Source organism: Pleurodeles waltl, chromosome 5 (genome assembly GCF_031143425.1).
Source record: "Pleurodeles waltl isolate 20211129_DDA chromosome 5, aPleWal1.hap1.20221129, whole genome shotgun sequence".
Lineage (NCBI taxonomy): Eukaryota > Metazoa > Chordata > Amphibia > Caudata > Salamandridae > Pleurodeles > Pleurodeles waltl.
In genome coordinates this window covers 513083091-513109186 of record NC_090444.1, presented here as the reverse complement: position 1 = coordinate 513109186, position 26096 = coordinate 513083091, and the positions used below count along the sequence as shown (strand labels likewise).

At 45.0% G+C, this 26096-nt stretch overlaps 1 protein-coding gene across 1 annotated transcript in view; it reads left to right on the top strand.

The window, feature by feature from the left end:
• The window catches only part of HECA (hdc homolog, cell cycle regulator), a 221165-nt gene extending 195461 nt beyond the window's left edge, over window positions 1-25704 (top strand). The window contains exon 4 of the mRNA XM_069234306.1: window positions 21495-25704. Coding sequence (XP_069090407.1) covers window positions 21495-21659 — 165 coding nt within the window. The 3' untranslated portion in view covers window positions 21660-25704. The remainder of the gene's footprint in view (window positions 1-21494) is intronic.
• Window positions 25705-26096: the final 392 nt, after the last annotated feature.

The window sequence follows — 26096 nt, the reverse complement described above, 5'->3', positions numbered from 1 at the left end:
TTATTGTTTCTTGAAGGCTAAACGCGCAAGGAACTTTTCAGCAGGTGCTTTTAAATCGCACGTTTCGGAAGTTATTGCTTATCACAGCGCCCCCTGAGGTCAGCGTCCAGTGCGGACGCACCGCCCAACAGCCGGCCCTGGCCAGAGGCCTGATGCAGTGAGAGGCGTGTGTCAGGGCTGGGTGCCTAAGATGGTGGATCAGTGAGGCCGCACCTTCCTCAGGACACCCAGTGATTCAGGGGTGTCCGCACCTCTGTTCAGCAGACCTGTTGCACAAGCCTACAGTGGCGCTAGCAGCTCCAGCAGAAACTGTAAGGGTGTCCCAGAGCAGTAATACAGCGTAAGAGGCCAGGGGGAGCCAGATCTAAGACGAAACATGTCTCACTCCATTCCTGTCTTGGCCATGCCCCAATAAATATTATTAGTAAAGTCACTGTGAACTGTTTGCGGAGCCAGGCGCAAGGAACAAGTAGGTTCGTCTAATGGAAATAACCACTTTGCATGAGAAAGCCACAGCACGCAGTTAGCAGGGCCGGGATGGCTGGCTACTAGTAACTAACGTCATCTAGGGCAAAAATGCATAACCTCAGGATCCCGGAGAGAAACAGCGGCACTTACATGTTTCTTTTATTAGTGAATTATGTTGTTATGCTCAGGCTGTGCCCCGACCCCTCCTCTCTTTACAGAGAAGGTAAAAACATTTTAATTGGATATGGAAGAAATGGAAGACTCTTTTCTAGTTGTTACAATGATTTTTTATTTTAGAATTACTACCAAAAAACAGAATATTTAGCATGTATACGGTTAGACGCATATCAAAACGACTGAATCGGAGTGCCCTAAAAGCAGCGGTCCTTAACCTTTCGACTTCTGTGGCCTCCCACTGAATCATTACTGGAATTGGGAAACCTCCACTGAGTCATTATTGGAAGCGGGGACCGCTGGCCCAAGCAAATTGGATAATTTGATCCTCAAAACAATGCACCAAAATACAAAAGCAAGTATACACTAAACAAATGCTCAAGTATCCCAATCAACAAGAGAAAAAGTGTTCAAATGTTTAATTTTGCTTCTTTATCTGTACATACCTTATTATTTTCATTGTATTAATTTTCATGCTGTTTTATTTTTGTAAATGAGTTGCCCCATGAGTAGGTTTTACTGCCCCCCTTGGCCCTCTGATCACAGGTTAAGAACCACTGCTGTAAAGCATTTATTAGATGTAACTTTTTAAACGGGCGCAACCGAAATATACATCAAACTCAGGTTGTTCATGAACCGCAGAGATCCCCTAACTGACATCTGCAGTGTTAAATGACCTTCAACGAATGTCCTTTTGCTGTCTGTCCAGTTGCCAGCACCCAAGAGGTACTGAAAAGTGTCATCACAATTTACATTAACAGGTTCTTCAGCTGGCAGTTTCAGTAAAGAGGTCACATGTTGAAAGGACAATGGTAGATGAAATTGACTAATTCTTAAGGAGATGCCTACAACGCAAAACTGGTACTTTAATGGTCAGAAACAGCGTATCAACCAAATAGAATAGCAACTGAAAATAGACCAGTCAACCTTTCTGGAGGGCCTTCCACTGCATGGTACACGTTTTAACGCTTTTTAGTAACTTTTCATCCATATGGGCCAGAAACAGTTTTTTTGGTTAAAATCTGCAGAAGATGATGTATTATGTGGCACATCCAAAATTATGCAGAAAATGCTGTGGTAACAGAAGTGCATAATTACAGTAGCCCTTAATATATGTTCAGTTATTTCTTTTGGGCAGTATGCAGATATTTTAAATGTGCCTTTGGCCACACCCACATCAGATCTGTTTTTGTTTGATTTGCGTCCAATAATTCATAATAGAATGCAGTGTTGTCCATTTTATAGTCTATAATCTAGCACTACTATGTGGAAAAGATCGTCTGTCCTCCCAAAAAGCTATAATATCTGTAGTATATTTCTTTTAACAAATCTGTAAATGTTCCCACTATTACCATTATGCTGATATAGTGCTACAGAGCTATAGCCGTCCTTCAGTTCAATACTACTTTGAACAAACCAGAATTTCAATCTTATTAAAACCTCATTTATTTTTTACCAGCAGAAGAATTTGTCACATCCTCAAATGCTATGTTATCTCTTGGAAAATTTCAATAGTGACTCATTTATGTTCCCCCATCAAGCCCCAAATATAGCCTGTTGTTGTTATATTATCTGTGAAACTATCCTTACCCATTTACAACGTCTTGAATCACTTCTGTGATTTTAGGTTAATCTGCAGGCTGCTTTAGCTGTGGTTGAAAGCCTTATGTTAACCTAACAGTAATACAAAGTGGGCTTTGGGTCAGCTCCTTGCTCGTGATTGGGTGGCTTTCTTGTCTATCTCAGTCTCATTCCTTGGCTTTTCTTCACATTGCTGCTCTTGTCCCTCTCTTGGAACATTTTTTATTGACTAATATGTATCCTTCCTCTGCTGGTGTCTGGGAACTTTTTTTCATTTCAGTTTCAGCACTCCTCCCTCCATGGGAGTGCATAGATTTCCTCACTCCATGTGGCGCTCACCACTACCCTTTGCCTTCTCCACTTGTCTGTTGCTCCCATGTCTCCAGCTTCCCACCCAATTTAGTTTTTTGTCAAATTTGTTTTGAAAAAAAAATAATGATGAATTGTGGGAGGGCTTGGCAACTGCACACTGGTACCAGGACAGTCGTTTCAATGGTAGTTCATTGCTCCATGGTACTCCTCTTCGCTACCATGTTTTATTCCTATTTTTTTAGACAGTTCTGCGATGACCTTTGTTAGAAATAGGGTCTCTAGTTAGCAGTGGTTTGCACCCTGCCCAAGTAGGGGCCCTCACTCTAGTTAGGGTAAGGGAGTCACACAGCTAAGATAACCCCTTCCCTACCTTTTGGTAGCTTGGCACGAGCAGTCAGTCTTATCTCAGAGGCAATTTGTATAGACACACAGTAACAAAGTGAAAACACCACAAAAGTACTCCACACCAGTTTAGAAAATAGCCAATATTTGTCTGAGTAAAACAAGACCAAAGCAAACAAATCTAAAATACACAAGTAAAGATACACATTTCCAAAGATTAAATCCTAGCATAACTCTCAGAAACACAATAACTCCAGCTAGGGCTATCACTGTGTCTTAACGGAGTCGTTCCCAACAGTCCAACACCACTCATGAGAGAGTGCGGGACAGTCACAGAGTCGCACGGGCCCCGGGTACAGTACCTCAGAAAACAATAAGGAGACAAAGATGTTACACGAAGTCGGGGAGGTGAGGCATTGCTGAAGCCAGTGCAGCGTCGGTTCCATACTGCTACTGGGAGATGAGTCGTTAGCTCTTTACTGCTAGGTAGGGGAGGTGAGGCTTCAGCTCCTTACGGTTGAATGGGAGGTGATGCACAATAAGTGGCGAAGCGTCGACTTCTTATGACGCAGTGGAGTCCATGAATCCAGAAGGTCAAGGTGAGAGGTGTCTATGTAGTGTCGCGATCACACCACGGGCCACATGTGCAGGTGGCGGCGCAGAATCTGAGAGCAGCGCCAGCTCCAAAGTTGCTCTGGAGTTGATATGCTTAGTTTCTTCTTAGTTGCCCCTGAGCATTAACTGGATTTGGCACCACTTGGCAAGTTAGGACTCTCAGCAAGAGAGCCCAGGTGCTGGTAGGTAAAGTCTTTGATGGCCCTGAGACATCTTAACAAGAGGGAAGCTCAGTTCAAGCCCTTGGAAAATCTTGGAAAGCAGGATGTAGAAGGCCAAGTCCATTCCTTTCCGTCCCAGGACTGAAGCAGCAAGCAGCAGGCCAGCACAGCAAAGCAACAGGCAGAGCGGCAGTCCCTCTTACAGCATCCAGCTCCTCTTCCTGGCAGAACGTCCTCAGTCCACACATGTTCTAACTCTGTGGTGTCAGAGGTCCAGTACTTAAACCCATTTCTGTCTTTGAAGTTGGGAAACTTCAGAGAGAAGTCTTTGTAGTGTACAAGACCCTGCTTTTCCCTGCCCTTGCCCCAGACATACTCCAGGAGGTTGGAGATTGCTTTGTGTGAGGAAAGGCATTGACCTATTCTAGTGCAAGTCTCAACTCCTCCCACCACTCTAGCTCAGGAAGACCCATCAGCCTGGTGATGGGCCATCAGGATATGCAAGGCACATCTCTGCTCCTTTTGTCTGACTGTCTAGAGTGAATACATAAAACAGACCAACTGTCATCCTGATCCAGACGTGTCTTCAGCACACAGGCAGAGGAGAGGCACAGAAAGGGTAAGCAAGAAAATGCCCACTTTCTAAAAGTGGCATTTTCAAACTTATAATTCAAAAACCAACTTAACCAATAGTTGTATTTTTAAATTGTGAATTCAGAGACTCCAAGCTCCATATCTCTGTCTGCCCAAATGGGAAACTACACTTAAGATATTTCATGGCAATCCCTATATTACCCTATGGGAGGGATAGGCCTTGCAATAGTAAAAAAAGAACTTCGAAGTATTTCATTATCAGGGCATGTAAAACAGAGCAGTACGTGTCCCACCTTTTAAATACACTGCACCCTGCCCAGGGTGCTTCCTTGGGCCTACTTTAGGGGTGACTTACATGTAGTAAAAGGGAAGGTTTGGGCCTGGCAAGTAGGTGCACTTGCCAGGTCAAAATGGCAGTTTAAAACTACACACACACACATTGTAGTGGCAGGTCTGAGACAAGTTAACAGGGCTACTCATGCAGGTGGCACAATCAATCAGTGCTGCAGGCCCACCTGTAGCATTTGATTTACAGGCCCTGGGCGCACACAGCTCATTTTACTAGGGATTTACTAGTAAATCAGATATTCCAGTCATGGAGAAACCAATCACTAAGACATTTTAGTCAGAGAGCATTTGCACTTTAGCACTGGTTAGCAGTGGTAAAGTGCACAGAATCCTAAAGCCAACAAAAACAAGCAAAAGAGAAATAGGTGGAAGAAGACAAAAAAAGCTTGAGGATAACTCTGTGAAAAAAGTACCAGGTCCAACAGCCTTGCTGCTTCACTCTGCCGCTTGGCTGTTTGCTTCTTTTTCTTTGTGGATCATCTCCAGTATACTTTGTTCTTTTCAAATTTACCATTCTAAAAAGGCTGTTGCTTCTTGAAATGATAACTTGAAGTTTAAAATCCAATTCCAAAATAGCTGATAGTGCTTTGCAATGTATGCACATACACACACTCATCGGTGACTACCTTGGAATGCTTATCTTTATTAGAAAACCATTCCACGATGGCCTCCCCATGAGTGTACATATGTACTAATGCGTTGTGGTTATTTTGGATTGTTTTTAGGTCTGGCCTAGAAGCACCTTTAGTTATTTAATTAGCCTCATGCTTTGGAAATAATACACTATAAAAACAAATATACATTTACAAAGAGTGCCTTTCGGTCAGCCCTGCTTCTCCATTGAGTTGTTCAAATGTCGGTCACATTTTGGTTCTGCCCACCACAGCATACACTATTGGGCAGTGGGTCAACAAACTTCATCCAATGGCTGCCTTGTATTGTGATTGACAACATGTTTCCTATGTACATATTCACAGCTACCTGAGAAGGAATGCACTTCAGTGCCTTGACTGCTGGGCCACTCATTTATCTTTATATTGTTGCCAATTTTCTTAGCATATTGCATATGTTTAAAAAAAACAGAGATAAAACATTGCACGCTTACCAAGACCAGACATAGTGCCTTTACTTACAATTATTTTCTTTTTGTCAGTACTAGTGCAAATACTGCCACAGCCAATAGCTCGAAAATCATGTTAAAAGTTAGTCCTATTGGTTTTGCAAAAGCTTTTTCTCTCATGCCTGGTACCATAGATGTTGCCTTGCCATTTCAGAGGTTGCAGCAAGACCGCACTCGCCTCGGCCTGAACACCCTTTTCCTTGGAGTAAGAGTGGTTACTTATACAGATTTATCTCTTGCGTCTTTAGCTCCCGGTCAGGTTTGCAGCTCCCCCATCTTTTGACTTCCCTAGCCTTTGCCTTTGCTCTATGCTTTATGTATTACTCATTGTAGTCTCCAGCCTAGCATTGCCATGGTTTGTGGTTTGGTGTTATTCTTCTGATATGATCAGTTCCTAGCCATGTGGGCCGTGGCGGTGTTTCTGATCGCCATGAAGAGGACGCAGCTGGTCTTGAGGTTGATGCAGACTTGTAGCAGGATCCAATAAAGTTCCTTCAGTGTAGATCCTTGATGAGATGTGCCCCGGTTTGTACTATGTTTTGGTGGGTGCCAGAATGGTGCAAAGTAGGCTATGAAGCACAGCATTGCCTCCGTCCATGTGCGAGCCCAGCTGGGAATGCACTGTTGTTTTGAAGTTGGTTGCACAAAAGAAGGGTTTCACTTTTTTCAGGAGGCAGGTTCTGGATTGAATTACTTTTTGCTCTTTCTACCATTACATCTTTCTCTGGTACCCTTGTTGGTCTTGCTTATGTGCCCTGAAACCCTATTCGGACTTAGATTTGAGGTTCTAAGAAGGACTGTCAATCCAGAGCCGTTTTCTGAGTGATACTGAGACCCTTGTGACCCTAAACCCTTAGTGTAATCTGATATCACAAGAAATATATTCAAAAACATAATATCGTGTTTATTTATTGATTCTGTACCTCATGGTGAAAAGCATCTTACACTACAGCACGATGGCAATGTCAGACACGTCATAGTGAGAACATTATAGATGCAGTGCTGCCCTGCGAACAAGAACAACTTTTAACTAGCACCAATCAGTTGATATTACTTGCAGAATTGTACCCTTTTTTTTTATTTTATTTTTTTAAGTTTAGCACATGAGTTATCGGCCTCTGGGGTGCCCCAGGTGGAGGTCTCTGGGCAAGAAATCTGTGTACGCTCTCCATCAGTAATGTGATTGAAAAACTGAAGTTATGAAAGAGCTTGACTAACCGGTTTTCAATAAAGACATCTGAGCATAACGGGAAGCAGCCTAAACCACGACGGTGGAACAACGAGTGTTGTTGTCCACAAAAGCGGAACAACACTTTCCTGAACAACAACCCTGTTTTCCTCTGCCTTAACCACACATGTCTGGAACAACGAACATGCGTGGTTAAGGCAGAGGAAAACAGACACTGGATCGGAGAGGATGCGGTCAGGTAAGTGGGCTGGGATAGGGTTGGGGGGTAGTTTTAGGGGCATAATTTTATGTTTTAGGGGCAGGCTGGGGGGTGGCGTTAGTTTTAGGGGCGGGTGGGAAGTTGGAGTAGTTTAGGTTTTAGGGGCGGTATATGGTGGTTTCAGGGGCAGAGGTGGTGGGGTCGCGGTAGTTTTAGGGGCAGGGTGGGGGGTTGGGGTGATTTTAGGTTGTGGGGAGTTGCGGTAATTTTAGGGGTGAGGGTGGGGGTTTGGGGTAGTTTTAGGCTTTAGGAGCAGTGGTGGTGCGGTTGTGGTAGTTTTAGGGGCCATTGATGGGGGGTCCAGAGGGGTCACATGCTGAAACCATGCATGCCATTCCATGCATGCCTTTACCAGAATGCCTTTACAGCGAAAAATCGTTGTTAAGGCATTCGTGGTAACGACATTAGTGGTAACACGGTTGTTGTTCGAATCGCATTGTTTAGGCATTCGTGGTTGCAACATGCGTTGTTCCGACATACATTCAATCATAACATGTTAGTGGATTCAACCAGGCCAATTATAGGAATAGGCAGCACAATCTCGCCTCAGTGTCTTCATTTTTAGCAGATATGTCTGCCATGAGTGTCTTTTTATTAAGAAAGAAAGAAAGAAAAAAGGAACAAGTGCATAACCTTGTAATGCACAGCTCAGTACACAATAATTAACATTCCATTGAAACCACAATATAACTACTTTATACATTTTGTCTCCCTCCTCAAATGGCTCTGTCTCCCCCATGGGGCAAAGCATGATGTAATGTCGGCATAAGTCAGTGGTCTAGCTGCTGACCTCAAAGAGGAACTTCCGGGAAAAGGAAGGCAACAGGCAGGAGTAGGAATTGGGGATCGAAGAAGGCGCGATGTGAGGTCAGCTTCTGATATGTAGGACATTGTAAACCTTGTGAGGGACCAAGACAAATAACCTTCAAGCAAGCCGATGTGTCATCTATGCATGCGTCAGATATAATACATTGCATGTTGTTTTGGAGTAGATTACTACCAAGTATCTAGTCCTCTGTATCCATTCCAGGAAACCCATATCTTGTCCATTCTTTTTCAAACATCCCCATCCATCATATACATTTTTCACGCTAGCATGCACTAATCTAGATCCACCTTCCACTGATCCATTTCAGGAATTGTGGGTGCTCCACACTGTTAGACAATGTTTTGCCTTGTCACCATGTGACCCAAGTGGAAAAGATCTTTCAGTATCTATTTACAGTTCTTTCACCTAAAATGTCTAAAATGTATAATTTCGGCTCTGACTGTATCTTTGTTTCAACAGTGTTAGTGACAAATTCCCTCACCCCTCCAAAATGGCGTGAGGGTGAAGCAGCCCTAGAGTGTGTGGAAATAAATGCCCTTCCAACCCCTTCTTCTAAGAAATAAATTCGTAGGGGCGCCCCAACTGTAGCCAAACACGTTCTGGTTAAGTGTGATGTATGTAAACGTTTTCATTGAACTAGTTGAAATCCCACTTTACTTGCTTCTTCCCACGGGGAACGAAGTCCCATCTCCCATTTCCCATCCTGGAAGCTTCCCACATCTTTCTCCCATTGGGTCTCTAAGTTCTCTAGTACATCTCCTTCATTGTTAACAATTTTCCTATATATGAGAGATATCACATTCTGAGGGAGTGGTTCAACTAACACCCTCACCTTTATTGGGATGGGATCTTCTACCATTGATTTATGTGGTATGTATTTAAGACTACCTCTTTATCGGCCAGGTTGCATTTTCTCTGCAGCTGTCCCTAAGTGATCATTCCATCGGTTCCCCATATGTCTCCTAGTTTGCTAATTCCTAAAGAGTCCAAGGTGTGAAACACCACACATTCTCCTACATCAGTGTCCATTAGTGGCTTTTCCGTCGTAATGATCCCTTTCCAATTAAGGTGCTATGTGGCTTTGAGAATTTGTAACATTCTTGAATAGGGCGAAGGCGAAAGCCAGACAAAGGAAGGACAGTGCACAAATAAGTGAACTCAGGGCAGAAAGAAAACAGATCAAGGATGTAGTTAGTGGCATGGCTAGACCCCAAGGTAGCATGAATGAATCCCCAAATCTCCTTACTTTCAGAGATCTGCGGTGCAGGTTGGGCGGACAGGCTCTCATAAAGACTACAGCTATAAGTATGTGATTGGGAGACACTGCTAAAGGCATCCTATCGATGGGGAACAGAAGATCGTTAAGGGGGTTAAGATCTCGACAGAAAAAAACTAATATTTAGACAGAAAAGAACGTCCTCTTCGTAGCCAAAGGGTACAAGTGCAAGAAAACAACATCATCTAAGGCAGAGATCTTCAAACTGGGGGGCCTCAAGTGATCACGGGGGGGGGGGGGGTGGGCGGGGGGGGGAGACTCTGGCCAAACGAAATAGTATACAGATAAAAGGCCCTTTTTTTAAGCAGAAGCAGGTTATTGCAGTTTTACAAAGGTAACAGTACTTAACTGCAATGTTTAAATAGGTTTAGACATATTTAAACATTGCCATCTTTATAAAATAAGTGTGAACAATTCTGAAGGGGGCCCAATGATTTTTATTTTTCAACTGGGGGGGCGCAGCATTAAAAAGTTTGGAGACCTCTGATCTAGGGGATGTATTTACTAAGGCACATGACAGGACAGAAAAGAAAAACAGTGTAAAGATCAAAACTACTTGAAATCCAACAACCAGGCCCTCACAGTATATTTAAAACGAAGAACAAACATAACTCTGCTTGAGATTTAACGTTTATGAAACTCTGTCTCAGCCTCCTTCGCTTCTATGAAAGCTGCCTTTTCCCTATAAGGATTCATTCTGCTTTGAAATGTGAACGAGTCCTCGTTGCAAAAAGACCCCTGCATCCCCTCCATTGTTCTGGTCTTGAACAGATGAGCTGTAACGCAAGCACGTTTTTTAAGCATTGTAGATAGTGGTTTTGCTTGCAGGAAAACGGGTGCCATAGAAGCCAGAGAAGCATAGCATTCTTAAAGCGCACACAGCAGTGCATTTCAGAGCTATGTCTGAAATCCTAAATAGTTACATCAAAATTTAATTCTCAAAACGATTCAAGTAATACCGCTAATGGGCACTAGAGGGCTCTCCAATACAAAGTCTTCTTCAGAATGGAAGCTCTTCAATATCTGATGTACCCAATTGAAGAGACAGGCTACAAATAAAAGTGAATAATGTTCCTGCATTCGGGAATCTCCAGATCCTGCGATCAGAGCTTTTGGTATGATGTACACATTTACACTCTGAAGTGTTATTTCACACCTTCCATACATAAAAAATTTGATAAAGGACCAATGTAGTGTTTTCATATTGTAGCAGTGCAAGAGTTGTGAAGTTGCTTCCTCCACTACGTGTTTTGTTTAAAACTATGCAATCATTGTTAGATCAACAAAGTTCGCAAACGTTTTTATAATGGGAGAAAAAAAGAATCCCCACAAAGTGGGCTTGCATGAAGACATATTTTGAAAAACCTGCTTTAGTAGGAGAATCTCGCAAAAATATTTCTACAGAAATAATTCTCAGGCAAAAACTTGGTTATGCAGGAAATGTATTCCACACGTTAAGTACACACATTTGATACATTTTATTGAAATTGTGTGCTTTGTTCTGCTTCTAGTAAGGTTTTTTTTTTTTTATAAAGACATTTTTATTGGTTTTGCAAGGTAAAACAGTGATACATACATGTAACTAGGCGCCAACGGGCACCGAACAAGGTCAATCCCGAGTCCTGGACAACACACTGAGTGGGAAGATTATGCACCTCCCTGCAAAAGTGTCTCGTGAATGTTTTCACCCATTAGAAGGGGGAGAAGGAAGGGCTTGTTCAGGCTCTTCCGGCGTTGAGCCAGTCGATAATGCAGGGAGGTTGATTGCTGTGGCCTCCCATTTCCCCCACACCTTATTATATTTATTCGGGCACCCTCTAGCCTCGTAGACGAGTTTTTCACGTTGAGCACACCAATCCACTCCTCGCCTCCATTTAGTCAAAGTTGGTGCGTTTTTGGTTTTCCAGTCTGCCATTATGTCTCTTTTAGCCACTAAGCACGTCACCCCCAGAAAGGTCCGTTCCGCCCTCCTCAGTCCAATATCACCCATAATCCCCAGCAGGAGCGGCTTTGGTGTCAACCCCATGTCCATCTGTAAGGCCGTTGAGACCTCCCTTGTAACAGCCTTCCAGTAAGCTTTAATGATTGGGCAGGACCATACCATGTGGAAAAAGTCTGCGTCTGGGTCCATACAACGTGGACAGTCGGCTGCGGTACGGAGACCTGCCCTGTACAACCTGACGGGTGTTAGGTAGGCCGTATGGAGATAGTAAGTCTGTATTAGTCGGAGACAAGTCGTCATCGTTAAAGTGTGTGGAGCTGCTAATGCTTCATTTCAGTCTACCTCTTCCACAGGACCCACCCACCCCTCCCATCTCCGGCGGAGCCCCTCTAGGGAATCGGCAGTGATGGCGATTAACGAACGATATATCTGGGAGACACCTCCTCTACCCAGGTTCCCCATCAGAGCTTTCGCCTCCATAGGGCTGTACTCGGGTATGTCGTCCCCTATCTGGATTTCTGTCAGTAAGGCGTGGCGGATCTGGAGGTACCTATGGAATTGTGTCTTGTTTAGTGAAAACATTTTCTGGAGGTCTTCAAAAGAGCGCATGTGTGAGCCGTCCCATACGTCGCCCAGTGTAGAAATACCTATGTTGTCCCACTTCTGAAATCCTTCCAGACCTGCTACTTCCCTTAAATGTGTTCCCTGCCATAGTGGGGTCTGATGGGTGTGGCGCCCCCACCACCCTGTCACCTTTTGGGCTGTCCGCCAACCCCGCAGCACCACCCCGGTCACCTCCGGTGTCCCGCGTGAGATCGGGCCTCCGTACAGGGCATCAAAGATCTTTGGATAACTCATGGTCTGGAGTTCTAGCCGATACGCCGGATCTGTCCATCCACCCCCCACCCAATCATTGATCACTAGTAGTTGCATTTCTAGGTGGTAGTAATGGATGTTGGACATTCCCAATCCCCCTTCATAAACGTCTCTCTGACAGGTTTTAAGCGCCAATCGAGGATGGGTGCCATTCCATAAAAATTGGCATGCCTGTGAGTCCATCTCTCTGAACCATCTCATGGGGATAGGGTGAGGGAAATTCTGGAGGAGGTAAAGAAGTCTGGGGAGAACCATCATCTTGTAAAGTGCGATTCTCCCATGCAGATTAAGGGGGAGGTCTCTCCATCGTTGGAGGTCGTTTTTTATTCTCTTGGTTAATGGTGTGATGTTAAGCTCCCATGCTAGCTCAGGGAGCAAGGAGACATGCACACCCAAGTATTTAAAGCTATTCCTTCGTATTGGAATTTTTTGCTGCCAGTCTATACAGTCTCGAGATTGATACCAGCAAGGATTTACTAGGATTTAGGGTCAACCCTGAGGCTTCCGAGAAGAGACCTAAAATGTGTAGAATGCGGGGGCCACTCTTAGCTGGGTTTGAGATGTACAACAGGACTTCGTCCGCGTACAATGCCACGCGGTCCTCTTGGCAGACGGGCCAGGGCCAGCCCTCTATCAGCGGGTCTTCCCGTAACAATTTCGCCAGAGGCTCTATTATTAGTGCAAAAAGCAGGGGGGATAATGGGCATCCCTGCCGGGTGCCACGGCCGATAGGGAATGGGTCAGAGATTACCCCGTTCACTTGGACATGGGCCGTTGGATTAGAATAAAGTAGTCTCACTAGACCCCGGAATCTAGGCCTGGTCGGTATGCCGAGCAGTGTTGCGACGGGGGTTGGGGATCACTACTATTGTCGCTAGGTCAATCCCAGGAGGGAAGTGGCCCTTCTGTTCAGCCTCTTCATACATATTGAGCAGGTGTGGAGCCAGAATATCACTACATTTCTTGTATATCTCTGGCGGGAATCCATTGGGACCTGGGGTCTTGCCTGATGCCAGGCTGGCAATCGCACTGGTTATTTCTGTGAGGCTGATTTCCTCATCCATCCTACTCCTGGCCGTCTGGGAGATTCTAGAAAGAGTTATGTCGTTCAGGAGGGGGGATTCCCTTTCAATGGTGGGCCGAGGGTGTTCTGTGTACAGGCGTGCATAATAAGAGGCAAAGCTCCGTGCAATCTCAATGGGCGCTTTAGAGAGAGCACCCGAGTCGTCTCTGATCTCAGGTATGATTCTATTGGCCAAGGGGCGAGTGGCCAACCAATGCAGAAGTTTTCCATTCTTTTCCCCCCAGCCATATATTCGGGCGGCCGATGCTCTCCATAGGTGTTTTGCCGACTCAAGCACTAAGTGCCTGATTTCCTCTCGGGTCCTAGTGAGTTGCCTCAGAGTAGAGGCCGAGGATAAGGTCGTTTGTTGGCGCTCCAAGTTTAGCGTCTCAGCCTCCAACTCAGACACTCGTGAGTCTCGAGCACGCTCACGTGCTCGAAGAAGATACTTGGCATGTCCTCTTAGTGTAACTTTGCAAGCGGCCCATATTATACCTGGGGACTGGACCGTACCCAAGTTCAGTTCAAAATACTGAGCAAGGCGGTCTCTTATTTCAAGGGTATATTAGTTATCTTGTAAATACCATGCGTTCAGTCGCCATATCGGGCGTCTGGTGGGGTCTGTTCCACCCAGTCGGACTCGCACAGGTGCGTGGTCTGAGACCCCTCGTGGCAGTATATCAGCCCCTGTGAGACCGGTGATGTCTAAAGCAGGCATAAATATTAAGTCAATTATGGAATGTGTCCAGTGGGCGGCTGATGTGTGTGTGTATTGACGTTCTTTAGGGTGCCAGGTTCTCCATACCTGGCAGAGGCCAAGGCTCTCCACCCATCCGTTAAGACTCGCAGCCCGGGAGGACCTACCAGCGGTAATGTCACCGGATACATCCAGTTTGGGGTCCAGAACAGCATTAAAATCCCCTCCTATCAACGTGGTTCCCTGGGGGAGTCCTGCTACCACCTTGCGGAGTGAGATTAGGAAGGCATCGAATCCCGCTGGGGGGGCGTATGCGCATATAAGGTCCAGCGGTGAGCCATGAAGCACCCCTAAGCTACTACGAACCTGCCCTGTGGGTCAGACAGTGTAGATGTAATCACCATAGGTAGTGAGTGACTAAGTAGGATGGCCACTCCCCTGGATCCCCTGGAGAAACCTGCGTGGTAAACCCTATCAAATCCTCCCCGTGTGAGCATAGGGCATTTAGTTCCTAGAAGATGGGTTTCCTGCAGTAGGACCACTGAGGGGGAGTATCTGCGGAGGGTGTTGAAAACTGCGGATCTTTTGATCTTGTCTAAGAGCCCGCTTACATTCCAGGAGATGATTTGTGTCAGTGAGGACCAGTCGTGGGCTGCGTGGGTGCCGTATCTTGTCCGGTGTCCGTCAGTGGAAACAAGCATGACCGCTTAAAACATAACATTGAAATACTAAACCTATAGTGAATAAGTGACTGAGTGTTACTATCTAACTCAAACTTCTCACCCCCCAACTGCCCCCCACCCCATACTCCCACCCCGGAAGCATCTGTCGCCCATGTACCCAACCAGAACAAAACAGCCAATAACACTGTCGTGGGAGTGGAGTGGTGGACCCCTCCATTCAGTAGGATCATTCTGCAATCATCAATGAAAAGTCGTCAAGTCGTACTTGGCGAACCCCAGGGAGCCGCCGGGCCATCCGACGATGCGCCCCGGAGGGCCCCATATGGGCGATCGGTCCCTTCGGTCCCCTCCATGTGTCACAATGGGAGCTCCGTGTAACATTTCAGCCAAGCACCGGGGACTGACTCAGACGGCCGCCATCCTCGGCTCGCAACCGGTCCTGCACCTCCGGGGACTCAACGGAGGCCCCCTCCATCCGGGGGTCAGGGTCTCCAGCCATCTCTCCACTTCCGGGAACGGTTAGGTCCCCTCGCCCCCCCTTCCGGGATCTGGTGCGCCTCCGGCTCCTTTGGGGTCCTCCCATAGGGGGGGGCCTATCCCGAGCGGGTTCTCCTCCTTGTTTCAGGGGTCCCCTTTGGGCTCCAATGCTCTCCTCGGTCAGCCAGTCCCATGCCTCCTCCGGAGATTCAAAGAAATGCGCCCTACCAGCCATAATGACTTTAAGCCGCGCGGGGAAGAGGAGCATGTATGAGAGTTGCATTGCTCTAAGTTTTTGTTTGATTTGCTCATACGATCGGCGGCGGGTCTGGACCTCATATTAAGATCTTGTGATTCTCCCATTGAAGATCTTCCAAGCGTCTCGCCTCTTTAAGGATATTGTCTCGATCTTTGAAGTAAAAAAAACGTGCGATCATTGGGCGCTTCGGGCCACCCGGAGTGGGCCGCGGTGCAAGGGCTCTGTGGGCGCGTTCAATTGCAAACCAGGGTGAGAGGGCCTGGTCTGGTATCCAGGTCTTGATCCAGCGCTCCAAAAATTCCGAAACTTTGTCTTCCTCTGCGCCCTCCGGGAATCCGATAAAACGCAGGTTATTGCATCTAGATCGATTTTCTGCATCCTCTGCATGGCGGTGCAGCTCGCTAGTTCGAGTCTGTAGCTGGGCCACTTTTGTTCTAAGATCAGCCAGTTCGTCCTCAGTTTGGGCGACCCGGCCTTCCACTTCAGTAATTCGACTCACTGCATTTCTGAGGTCCTGCCTGATAAGGCCCATATCCTCACGCACTTCCCCGATTCTGGTCTCCACAGCCGACTGCGACGACTGAATTGCTTGGAGGATGGCGCTTACTCCGTCTAGCGCTGGGCCTCCACTAGCAGTTTCCCCTTCTCTTCTGGGGCCCGCTGGCATCGTGAACTGGTCGATCTTTTGCTGGGAGGCCGGGGGTTGTTTGTTCGCTTTGTCCTTTCCCATTCTGTCTCAGGTAATTTTGGGCGGCTTGTCGGCGCCCAGGTCCACCAGCGGGGTATCAAATGCACATGCGGGTGGGCACTGACCCAGTCACCTCCCTGGGGTCTGGCGGGCACTGGTCCTCACCACTCCGCTAATTCACGCTGCCAAGCGACTGCTCGGTCCTGCGGCAGGCCCTGCCTCGCACCTCTAGGTCATCAGTAGATCGTAGGGCTCTTTGCTTTCCCCGTGGTCCTGCACGCCTCTAGTAGATCCCCCTGGCCGGGGCTGTTCGGAATACACTTCTTGCGCTGCGTCCCCGGGACGTGGCTAGGGCACGGAGAGGTCCCTCCGCATCAGTCGGGACGGTAGGTCTTATTCTTTTATGGATTCAATCATGCGGTGCATTGCTTTGATTGGGACCTTTCTCCCTGCCGAGTTTGTGCCGGAGCACCTTTTTCCTTCCAAGGGGGGGGAGGGGCCCCACCTCCCGGCCCGGTGTCTTCTCACCTCCCAGGGCCCAAAACCAGCGGCCACCGGGGGGCCACCCACTCCGTCCCAGGCGCTCAGAGCCGACGACCGGGAGTGGGAATGCCCCACATGGCGGTCTCCTCATTTAATTCAGCTTGCCTCTCGGAGCCCCGCATACCTGCACAGCGGAGTCCGGGCCGCCGGGAGCCCTACCGCAGCCACTCGTGCAATCTCGGCCCAATCCACCGGGGCCCGGGTCCCGGTGCGCAGCGCCGGCACCCTCGGCGTCGATCTCACCACTCAGGACAGGCTCCTCACAGAGGCACGGCCGGGCGTCACGATCACCTCGCCTCAGTCAGTCCGGATAGAAAAGACCTCTCCGCATCCCGGGTCGTCTCTTACACCTCCCGGACCTCCGCGCAGATGCACAGCGGGGTCCGGGTCGCCAGGAGCTCTCCTCGGTCGTCTCCACCACAATCTCGTTTCGGCTTATGGGGGGCCCGGGCTCCGAAGCGCAGGGCCGACGTCCCCGGCGTCACCCACAGAGCAGCTGCATCAGCGGGGGAGCCCCTCACCTCGGGTTCAGCAGAGCGCCGCAGTCCCGGCCGCCATCTTAAATTTATCGATCCGGTCGCGGCCGGCGTTTACGGCACAGATTTGCCGTTGTTCGTTTCCGGGGGGATCCCTGGGGTCCAGGAGCCGTCTGGCATATTTAGGGCAATGCCAATAGTGTAGATAATGGCAGCTTCATGGGGCGGATGACGGAGGGGTCCAGAGCACTCTCAGAGTGCGACCGCCATCTTGACGCCCGAAGCCACACCCTCTAGTAAGGTTTAAACCTTCACTCACCCCTAAACAATTTGATTTTATCTGCAGTCACTTGGGGCCCGATTTTAAGGTACGCGTAACAGCCCGTGGATCCAGAATAAATTAAATCCTCACGGTGGAGAGGCCGCCCAATTAATTTATAAATGGCCGCCAAGCAGGCGGTCATTTTATAAAGGCATTGGCAGGAACTGCTGCCACAACAGTTCCTGTCAATGCATTTTATTGTTTGCTGCTGCTTCTTTTTTCCTACTCAAAAAGAAAATCCCAAAATAGGATTTTCTTTTTAAAAAGAGAAACTGTAATGCTCCCTTAGCCATGGCAGACTTCTCCCATGGCAAGGGGAGCATTAAAATTGTTTTACTGTCCCTTACCGGAAGGTTTTAACTGGTGGTAAGGAACAGTATAAAATGACTACATGTCTGCTCATCTAAATTGGATGGGTGGACATGTAGCCATTTCTCAGATGGCCCTGGGTAGTCTCTGCTGTGGTCAAACTTAAGGTCTGCCTTCAATTAAATTTGGTGGCCCACTATATTGGTCGTGAGGGAAACTCTGTTGCGCCAGAGAACCCTCTCTGCCAATATGTAAATCAGGCCCTTAGTCTCTTCTCATTGGCCGGAACGTTGATAATGTCATAAGCAAACACAGCAGGCATGGCTTTAAAGTACCTTTGCTGCTCTTTTTCTAACTTAAATATCATTGGTAGTGTTAAAGCTTGTGGTAAGAAATGTTTTTGAAATAGCACAACAGGTAGAGTAGAACCCCTAAGCAATGGTATAGAATTTATAGGCCACCCTCTTTAAGGCTGACCAAACACTAGACATCATATGCAACTGACTTTATTATCAACATCATGAACTGATCCTAGAAATACAACCTGAAAACATTCCAGACAACCCCAGTTTGTTCCTCCTCCTGCAGTCTTAGACTTGGGAGTCCCGGGAAGAATCGCAAATCCAGACACTCTTCCCCAGTGTCTGAGCTGACAATTTGAAACAGGTAGCGTAGGAAGACAGAAAAAATCCCAGGTTCTCAGAGCATCTGTCTGTAAAGTAGGAAAAAAAAGACAGGAGGGATGATTGGTAGGAGAAATTAAAACAAAATCTAGGGTTGGGCAATGACTGCCTGTTTAGAGGTATGTAACACGAACTCAGAATTTTAAGTACTGAGCTGAGCACAGGGATGGTTTAAGTTCCTTATTAAGCAGTTAGCGCTGTGTTACCAGCTGTTGTGCCATCATCTAACTGACTCCACATGGGACCACATACCATGCAGAATGATAAGTTGACAACAGCAGTGAGTGGGGCGCAACCTTCCAGGAGTGAGACAAACCAGGCGTCCACAGTTTTGAGTTCCCCACCTCGCCCAGCCTTGCCAGGAGGATAGAATAGACAACTACATCAGATACGGCAAGTTGGTCCAATGGATCATACCAACTGCATCTCCATCTTCCACTGTGCTCCTCAGTTCAATACTGCTCTAGCAAGAGTAGTTTAATGCCCTCTAACAGGATTGAACCCTAACTCCCAGGGGTCCAACAGGTGATTTTCTTTTAAGTATACAGAGAGTTGGTTTGGTGCAGCATTCTCTGTAACTCTACTCTTGAAAAGAAGAAGGGTGATCTGGCTGTACTTGTTTTCAAAAGAGCTGTCCGGCTACGCCTTTTTGAGTAAAGGAGTGCTAATTTAATCTTTTTTTCAAATACTACTCCTGTAGAGATCTAAAATGTCTGTGAAGCAGGATGTTGAATGAAAAACTGCAGATTGGCCCATATTGTTTGGAGAACCAGATCTGACATTCTGAATAAATTCTCCTATCATTGGACTGGTACAGACAGGTATGGGGGGGTGTAAAAATTCTTGAAACGTTTGTACCCTGAAATCATCTTAATCCTAGTACTAAAGAATATTGCTATTTCACCACAGAATCAGTGCTGGGTTTCTGCTTCAGTAGCACAGCAAGGAGGTTTCTATAACGTTGCCAATATTCAGAATAGCTGTTCAAAAATTATTTTAGTGGGCGATACAGGTATTGAGATAATCAGATTTTGTCTTGAATAAAGATTTTTTAAATGTATGTGTTTGTCCATTACTAAAGGGTGCATCTTCCGTGGAGGAACTCTACCACATTTGTTGTGAACGAAGAGCCATGATTTGTTCTTTTTACAGAATACCAGGCAAAGCAGACTTTATTTAATTCAAAGCAAGGCTTTCATCCTTTGGTTTGCCCTATACATTTTCCTATGTTTGCAGAGCTAAATTGCCTTGTTACCTCTGTTGTGTTGTAGTCCTGCCCCAAAGGAGCTTCTTCTCCTGTTCACTAGAATGCTGTTGTAAGAAAACCACCTTTTCTGCATGGTTCACCTTTGATTTTTTTGCCTTTTACTGAACACTGTATTTTTGCTGGCTTTAGAGTTCTGTGCAGTTTACCGCTGCTAACCAGATTTTAAGTGTATGTTCTCCCCTTTAAACATGGTTGAATTAGCATACTTCTAACTGCCATATTTAACTTGCCTATAAGTCCCCAGCATATGGTACAAAGTGTACCCAGGGCCTGGAAGTTAAATGCCATCATGTCTCAACCATAATTTGACTTAAATAAGTGTGATTAGTTGTGAAATGTCACCCAGGAGCAAACAAAGGGCTAACCTGAATGGGCTGAGATTACTCCATTGACCTTCACAGAATATGGAGGTTGAGGACGGTGGGCATCCCTGTTGACACAACCATGTGAGGTCCTGCTGGGGTGGCAAATTCTGCGTGGCTGGTCTTCTGGGTTCACAATTAACACATCAGCATACCTAAAAAGGAAGAGAACAGGATGCAATTTCAGGACGGTCCTTGTGGCTCCACTGTCTGGTTGCTGAAGAACTGTTTGTGTCCCACAAGATGTTTGTTTCTGAGTTTACATATAACACTTGTGTCACACTTGAAAGGGGAGAGAACAGGATGTCAAGAGAATTCTTGTGCATGCGTACTCTGTTGCTGAAGGCCTCTGCTTTTGCCCTGCCAGTCCCCTGTCTCTTGGGTTATTCTGGGTACATTGGTCATCCTAAACTGGATTTTCTTGATAGTTGTGCGAGGACACTAGAATTACCATTGTACACTCCATCCACCCCACCTAGCCCTTTGAGCTCACATTTATTGTGGTCGAAGACTTTTGGTATCTTGAAAATGCCCTAAGTGGTTAGAATTGGCTCAGGGAACTTTAACCTCATTTGTGAGAGCATGCCTAGGAGTTATTTTATACCACAGCTGGTGCCAGGCTTAAAAATTGGCACATCCAGGCACCCACTTCAGAACACTTTCTGGACCTGCTGAAATGTGAAGTAAACTGGGCATGCTGTCTATGACCTGAGAGTAGCAACAAAATACTGGACCTGCTCCCTCTTACACCCAGGGTAAACAAGTGGACTCCAAGGCTCAGTTGCCTGACATCCTGTGTGGCTACAGGGAAACATAAAACAGCAAGGCCCTATCTTCTGAATGTGCCCAGCTGAACAGTGGCAACTGGATATGGACTGTACCCTGCTGTTGGCCTCTCTCTGACCTACTGTGAGTCTGTAAATTCCTCCCTGAAGTCCTTGGCTTTGGAAGTGTACCCCTCTGGAGACTTAAAAAAAAACGAAGTCAGAAGGTAAACTCTGGCCGGGACATCCTGCTTGGTGTATTCAACCATTGCTTTGTGGCAATCAGCCTCAAATTGTACCTAGGTCCCTCTGTACTGGAAAAATAGACGGTGCCTAGCATGTCTTGGTGCTATATCTACTGAGACCTTTAAAACCCACTGTCTCCTGTTCCTCTTACTAGATTTTTGTCATTTTGGTGTCATTTTGTTTATTACATTTTACTCTGTTTTCTAATCTGCCTTGGGATTTTCATTGTATTGCATTTTGACTCTATTACTGTTTTGGTATTGCATACATACTTTGCATATTGCCATAAGTTGAGCCTTTCTGCTCTGTGCCACAGCTTCCAGGTGGTGAGCTCAGATTAATGTATTGACTTCGAGGGTTCAATCTGCCAAGGATTGTTCTTATTCCTTGAGGTGAATAGTCATTGGCCCCAAATAATAATACATTTTCTTACAGCTGTTGTTTTGTCCCTCCTCACAACTCTTCTTCTCTCCCTTCAGACTTTTTCCATCCTTTCTTCTTCACTCTCCGCGCTTAAAAAATAGCAGGATTTTCTAATCTGGTGTTTCCTTTTTTTATTTTTCTGATAGGCTCGACTAAACTGTAAGCACTGTGGGAAGCCTGTGGTCGATGTCCGCATTGGAATGCAGTACTTCTCTGAATACAGCAACGTGCAACAGTGCCCTCATTGTGGCAATCTAGACTACCACTTTGTCAAGCCATTCTCCTCATTTAAAGTTCTAGAGGCTTATTGACGAAAGCTTTGTTTTTAGTAATGGCTATTTTTTAGGTATTGCTACTTTGTTACGTATATTTTATAGGAACTATTCATCGACAAAGGTAAATTCTTTTCTATCTAAAAAACACTTTTACATTACATAGCAGTATGTTGCAAAAACATATAAAACGTATAAATGGTATCAGCTGATCCAAATTCAGATTCCTCCCAGATGGAAAAAGTAAGCTATTGTATGACGAGTGAATGTAAATTGGTGCCGGAAACATTTTAAAAATAGTTTCTATTTTTTTGCCATAATGTTTGCGATATTTATCTATACTAGCATTTTCCCTGCTTACCTAGCACTTTGGAACACGATTTCTGTTTTACCAGTATTCAAAACATGATAAAATATTTATACCAAAATGTATTTTTTTCTTATGAGGCCATTTGCTCTGGAAATTAGTTTTTTGTGTGGTGTAGTTTTTTTTGAGGGGAAAGGGTTTTTATATTAGATAACTAGAGGATACGAACTGAGTGCGGGTCTATTTTGCAATGTCTTTTCCAATTTTTTTCTTTCATCCAATGGCCAGCCAGAAAGGGGTTGATCCTTTCCACGCACTTTGTTCTGAATTACAGAGATGTGTACCTTTTGGATTCCATAAAAGGTGAGCTCACAGAGAAATATGGCATGTTCCCAGGCAGTTCCGATGAGTATGAAGGATACATTTATCTGTGTTGTGCCTTGAAGGTTGAAATCAAGTTCTAGGTGCATTTAGGATTCACCCATTCTAAAATCATACTGACTGTGCATTTTTTTCAATGCAATCTTCATGTTGTATTGCTGACATATTTGATTTTGGTGCAGTCCAGTTTGTTCCTCATTTGAGAACAAATTTGTTTTAGAAAAAACAAATTCTCCCAATTCTGGTATTGAAGAGGAGCTGAAAAGATGTATACATAAGGCCAATTGACAATGATTTTGTTTAAATTGACATATGATTAAGTATTAATTTGGGAAGTGCTACGCCATGTAGTACAAATTGCCAAATGCTAAAGCCATTGGAAGTGCAGTGTCTCTACTCTTGAATAACTAAAAATATTTTCGTTTTGCATTTCTATTAAAACAATGAGAGCGAGTGCTTGTGGTTCACTGCTTTGTGGTTAATGCTGGGAAAATGCCTGCTCTTGTTTGAAACAAAACATAGTTTTGCACATAGTGGTACATTGGTTGCAAGGGGTTTTCTGTCATACCTTATTCAGTAGCTACGTAGCTGCCACAGGGATCATTTTAAGAAAAATGCGTTTGTATCTTGCGCATTTTCCAAAGGAATATAAAGTAAAATGATTTCTACTGTTCTCTGTTCAGAATTGAAGTGTATACAAAACAGTACTGCAAACTCTCTTCTCCATTTAGGCTAGTTTTCATAATGTCAATTACATTTATTCCCCTGACTTTTGAAAAATATCTTAACTGCAAAGGATAATAGAGAATCATAATCGAAATAAGTTATGGTGGAATTATAGGCAATACAATTGTTGCAGCCATATGGAGTGTACGTTTTCGCACAATAATGCAAAAATACACGACCCAACTACCCCTAATTGGGTGGAGGGTCCATGAGTACAATGCCTCCCTTCTGGAAATATTGTGGTGGTGTGGCTTCATCAACAGTGGTTCATGGATGACTTTTTTGGTTGTGTCTTGTCTATGACAACCACACACTGAAGTCCTGGCTCTTTTGCTTCAGAATCACACTCTTTATTTTTCTCTCTTTCGTTCCAATATTAAGGCTGCATTCTGCATTTTGGGTTATGTATTTAAAGCCCAAACGTACTACTTGACTTGCAATTTATATATCTTTAAAATGAACACGTGACACAGTTGGATCTTGCAAGGTGCATAACGAACTTTGTAAAGTCCTCCTCTTCCTGCTTTTTGGCTCCGTTGACAATCAGAAATATGTCCTGTTGAGAGCAAAGCCCGAATGCTCCCTTGGCCATTCACACTCAGTCCTAATTACGGTTTCATTAAAAAAACACCCGTTTCTAGTCTGTGGCATGTAGGTTTAATGGAGTGGCATTTGCAGGCACTTTTTAAGCATATATTTAGAAAAGTATAAGGCATATATTTGGAAAAACATTTGTTGACAGTTTGTAAACGTACTTTCTCAACTATGCAGGAAAGCCGTGACGCATCCTTTTTTTTTTTTTGCATTTACATCAGGAAAAAGTCTCGAGAGGGACTGGCTCATGTGCGGCGTAATAAAAGGAGCGGAGACAGCACATTTAGGGTTGGCTGTATGTCCCTGTTTCAGCAGGAACTGTGGCCAAAAAATGAGGTTCAGGCATTCTATTTTTTAATTAAATGCTAATGTTCCCTGCCTCGTTTCTCCATAAACAGCTCTAAAAAGTGATGTCATACTTCTCCTGACATTGACTCCGACCACGGGACATACTGATAGAGAAGAGACAGCAACAAGTAGATTACTAAAGGGTTATTACTTCCGGTGCATATGCACGCATGTTTTTAAAAGAAACACATGAAATTACACTGCAAAACACCAGTATCAGAAGTTATATTTCCCTGTTTCTGGCTTCTCTCCCTCAAAAATACTAAAAAAAATGAGTAGGCTTTTCCCGTCCCTCCAGCTTGCTATCTGTCAGTAGACTGTCATACTAGCGCTTGCTTGCCTTGCAGACTACAAGTGTTATTAGTCAAATTTAACAGTCATGAAAATATTCCCAGTGGTTAAGCCGTCGCTCTAACCAGTGGATTCTCCGGGCACAAGTCTCTCAGATGAGACATGGTTTAAGCCCCTGTCACTTAATTAGTGGGGCACCTATGGTGGTGTTCCACAGGCTCCAAGTCTTGGATGCCCAGTATTGGCATAGACCTGATGAAAATGTTCTGCCCAAAGAATCACACAACCAGCGCTCCTGGGCTCCCAGGAATATTTTGAGTGACAGCGAGCAAGACAAGAGATTACAAGTGATCTGCAAAATACGGCAATGGTATTGATGCCCAGCTGGCTCAGGTTCACCACACTTACTAGGTTGCCTCTCGTTTGACTTGCTCCCTTTGTGGTGGGATTCCTAAATTCACTGTTGGGTTAATTTGCAAAGACTGATATTGTTTTACAGATTTGTAAGATATTTCTTTCAAATAAAGAGTGAGTTTTTATCTTAAAGTTAATGTTAATAATTGTTTAAAAAACAGTAATTTAGTCCCAGAAAGTTCCTTGCATTAAGATGCATCTGCAGAACATGAGTTTTCCAGCTAAGATGCATTTGCTAAGGAAGTGAATATATTATATTCCCGAGTGCAGTGATTTTCCAGGTCAGGATTATTTTTTGGTTTCCTATTACTGCACATCTAAAAAAGTTGCATAGATTGTTGAGTCAAGAACAATAGAAATGTCTCTGTACGTCAACCGATATTGTATTTTTCTTTGAAGATAGCTATATTTAACTGGGGAAACAGTATTTACGGTGCGTGAAAGGCCGAAACGAAATGTAAAAGCAAGTATCACTCTTTTTACTGTTGTAGTGAGGAAAGAGAGATTGAACGGTTACTGTCAGCAGGGATTTATTATTTTTTATTCACCTTGTGGAATTTACTTTTAGAGTCACTTGGCAGAATGTATGCTGGGTGTAAATGTTTTTTTTCTCGCTCTGCCAACATTTTCATGCTTTTGTGCAAAACTCTTGTTTGGGCAACTGGGCAGTCTGGATCGATGGCGAAATGTGGTGAAGTTATGTGGTAAGAGAAATGCGGGTAAATTGTTGCAAAATAAATGTGAACGTAATGAGCAACTTTACTGCTCAGCAATGATCAGGGAAGATAAATAAAAAACGTGAAAAGTGACGAGGTGTAGAACAATGTGTAAAGGCGAGACTAACACTTTTCTTGTTGCTTATAAAGATGATCTATTTGACCATTGCTACGAAAAAAAGAACGAATTAATGTTGGCAACATTAAAATGTTTTATTCACTTATCATTTGTACTTTTTGATGAGTTTTTTATATGTTGGTGATTTTTTTCTGTGTCAAAAACGGTAATAAAAGGTGCAGAAACAACACTGTCAGTGAGTTGTCATATCTCCTGCAATTGTCTCATGAGGTGGGAGGGATGGAGAAGGAAGGTCGCCATGGGCCAAATTCAGATGAATTCCATAATTTATGTAAATAATATATTTTAAATCACTAATGCACTTATCTTCTAAAACTGGATTTCTTTATTCCGCCCAACTCCACTGGACATGCTACTTCCAGAGGCCTGCAAATGGAGCTCGGTCATCAGTACTGGCGAAGAGATAACAAACCAGTGATGGACTTGGTACAGTGGCTTGTCGAGTGGTGAAAACAGAAAGGCATGTGCAGGCCACTAAATTCTTAAAGCCGTCAAGGCAATATAGAATCACACAATTTATTGTTACCCAAACCATTGGTGCTCACTTTGTTGGCTTCAGA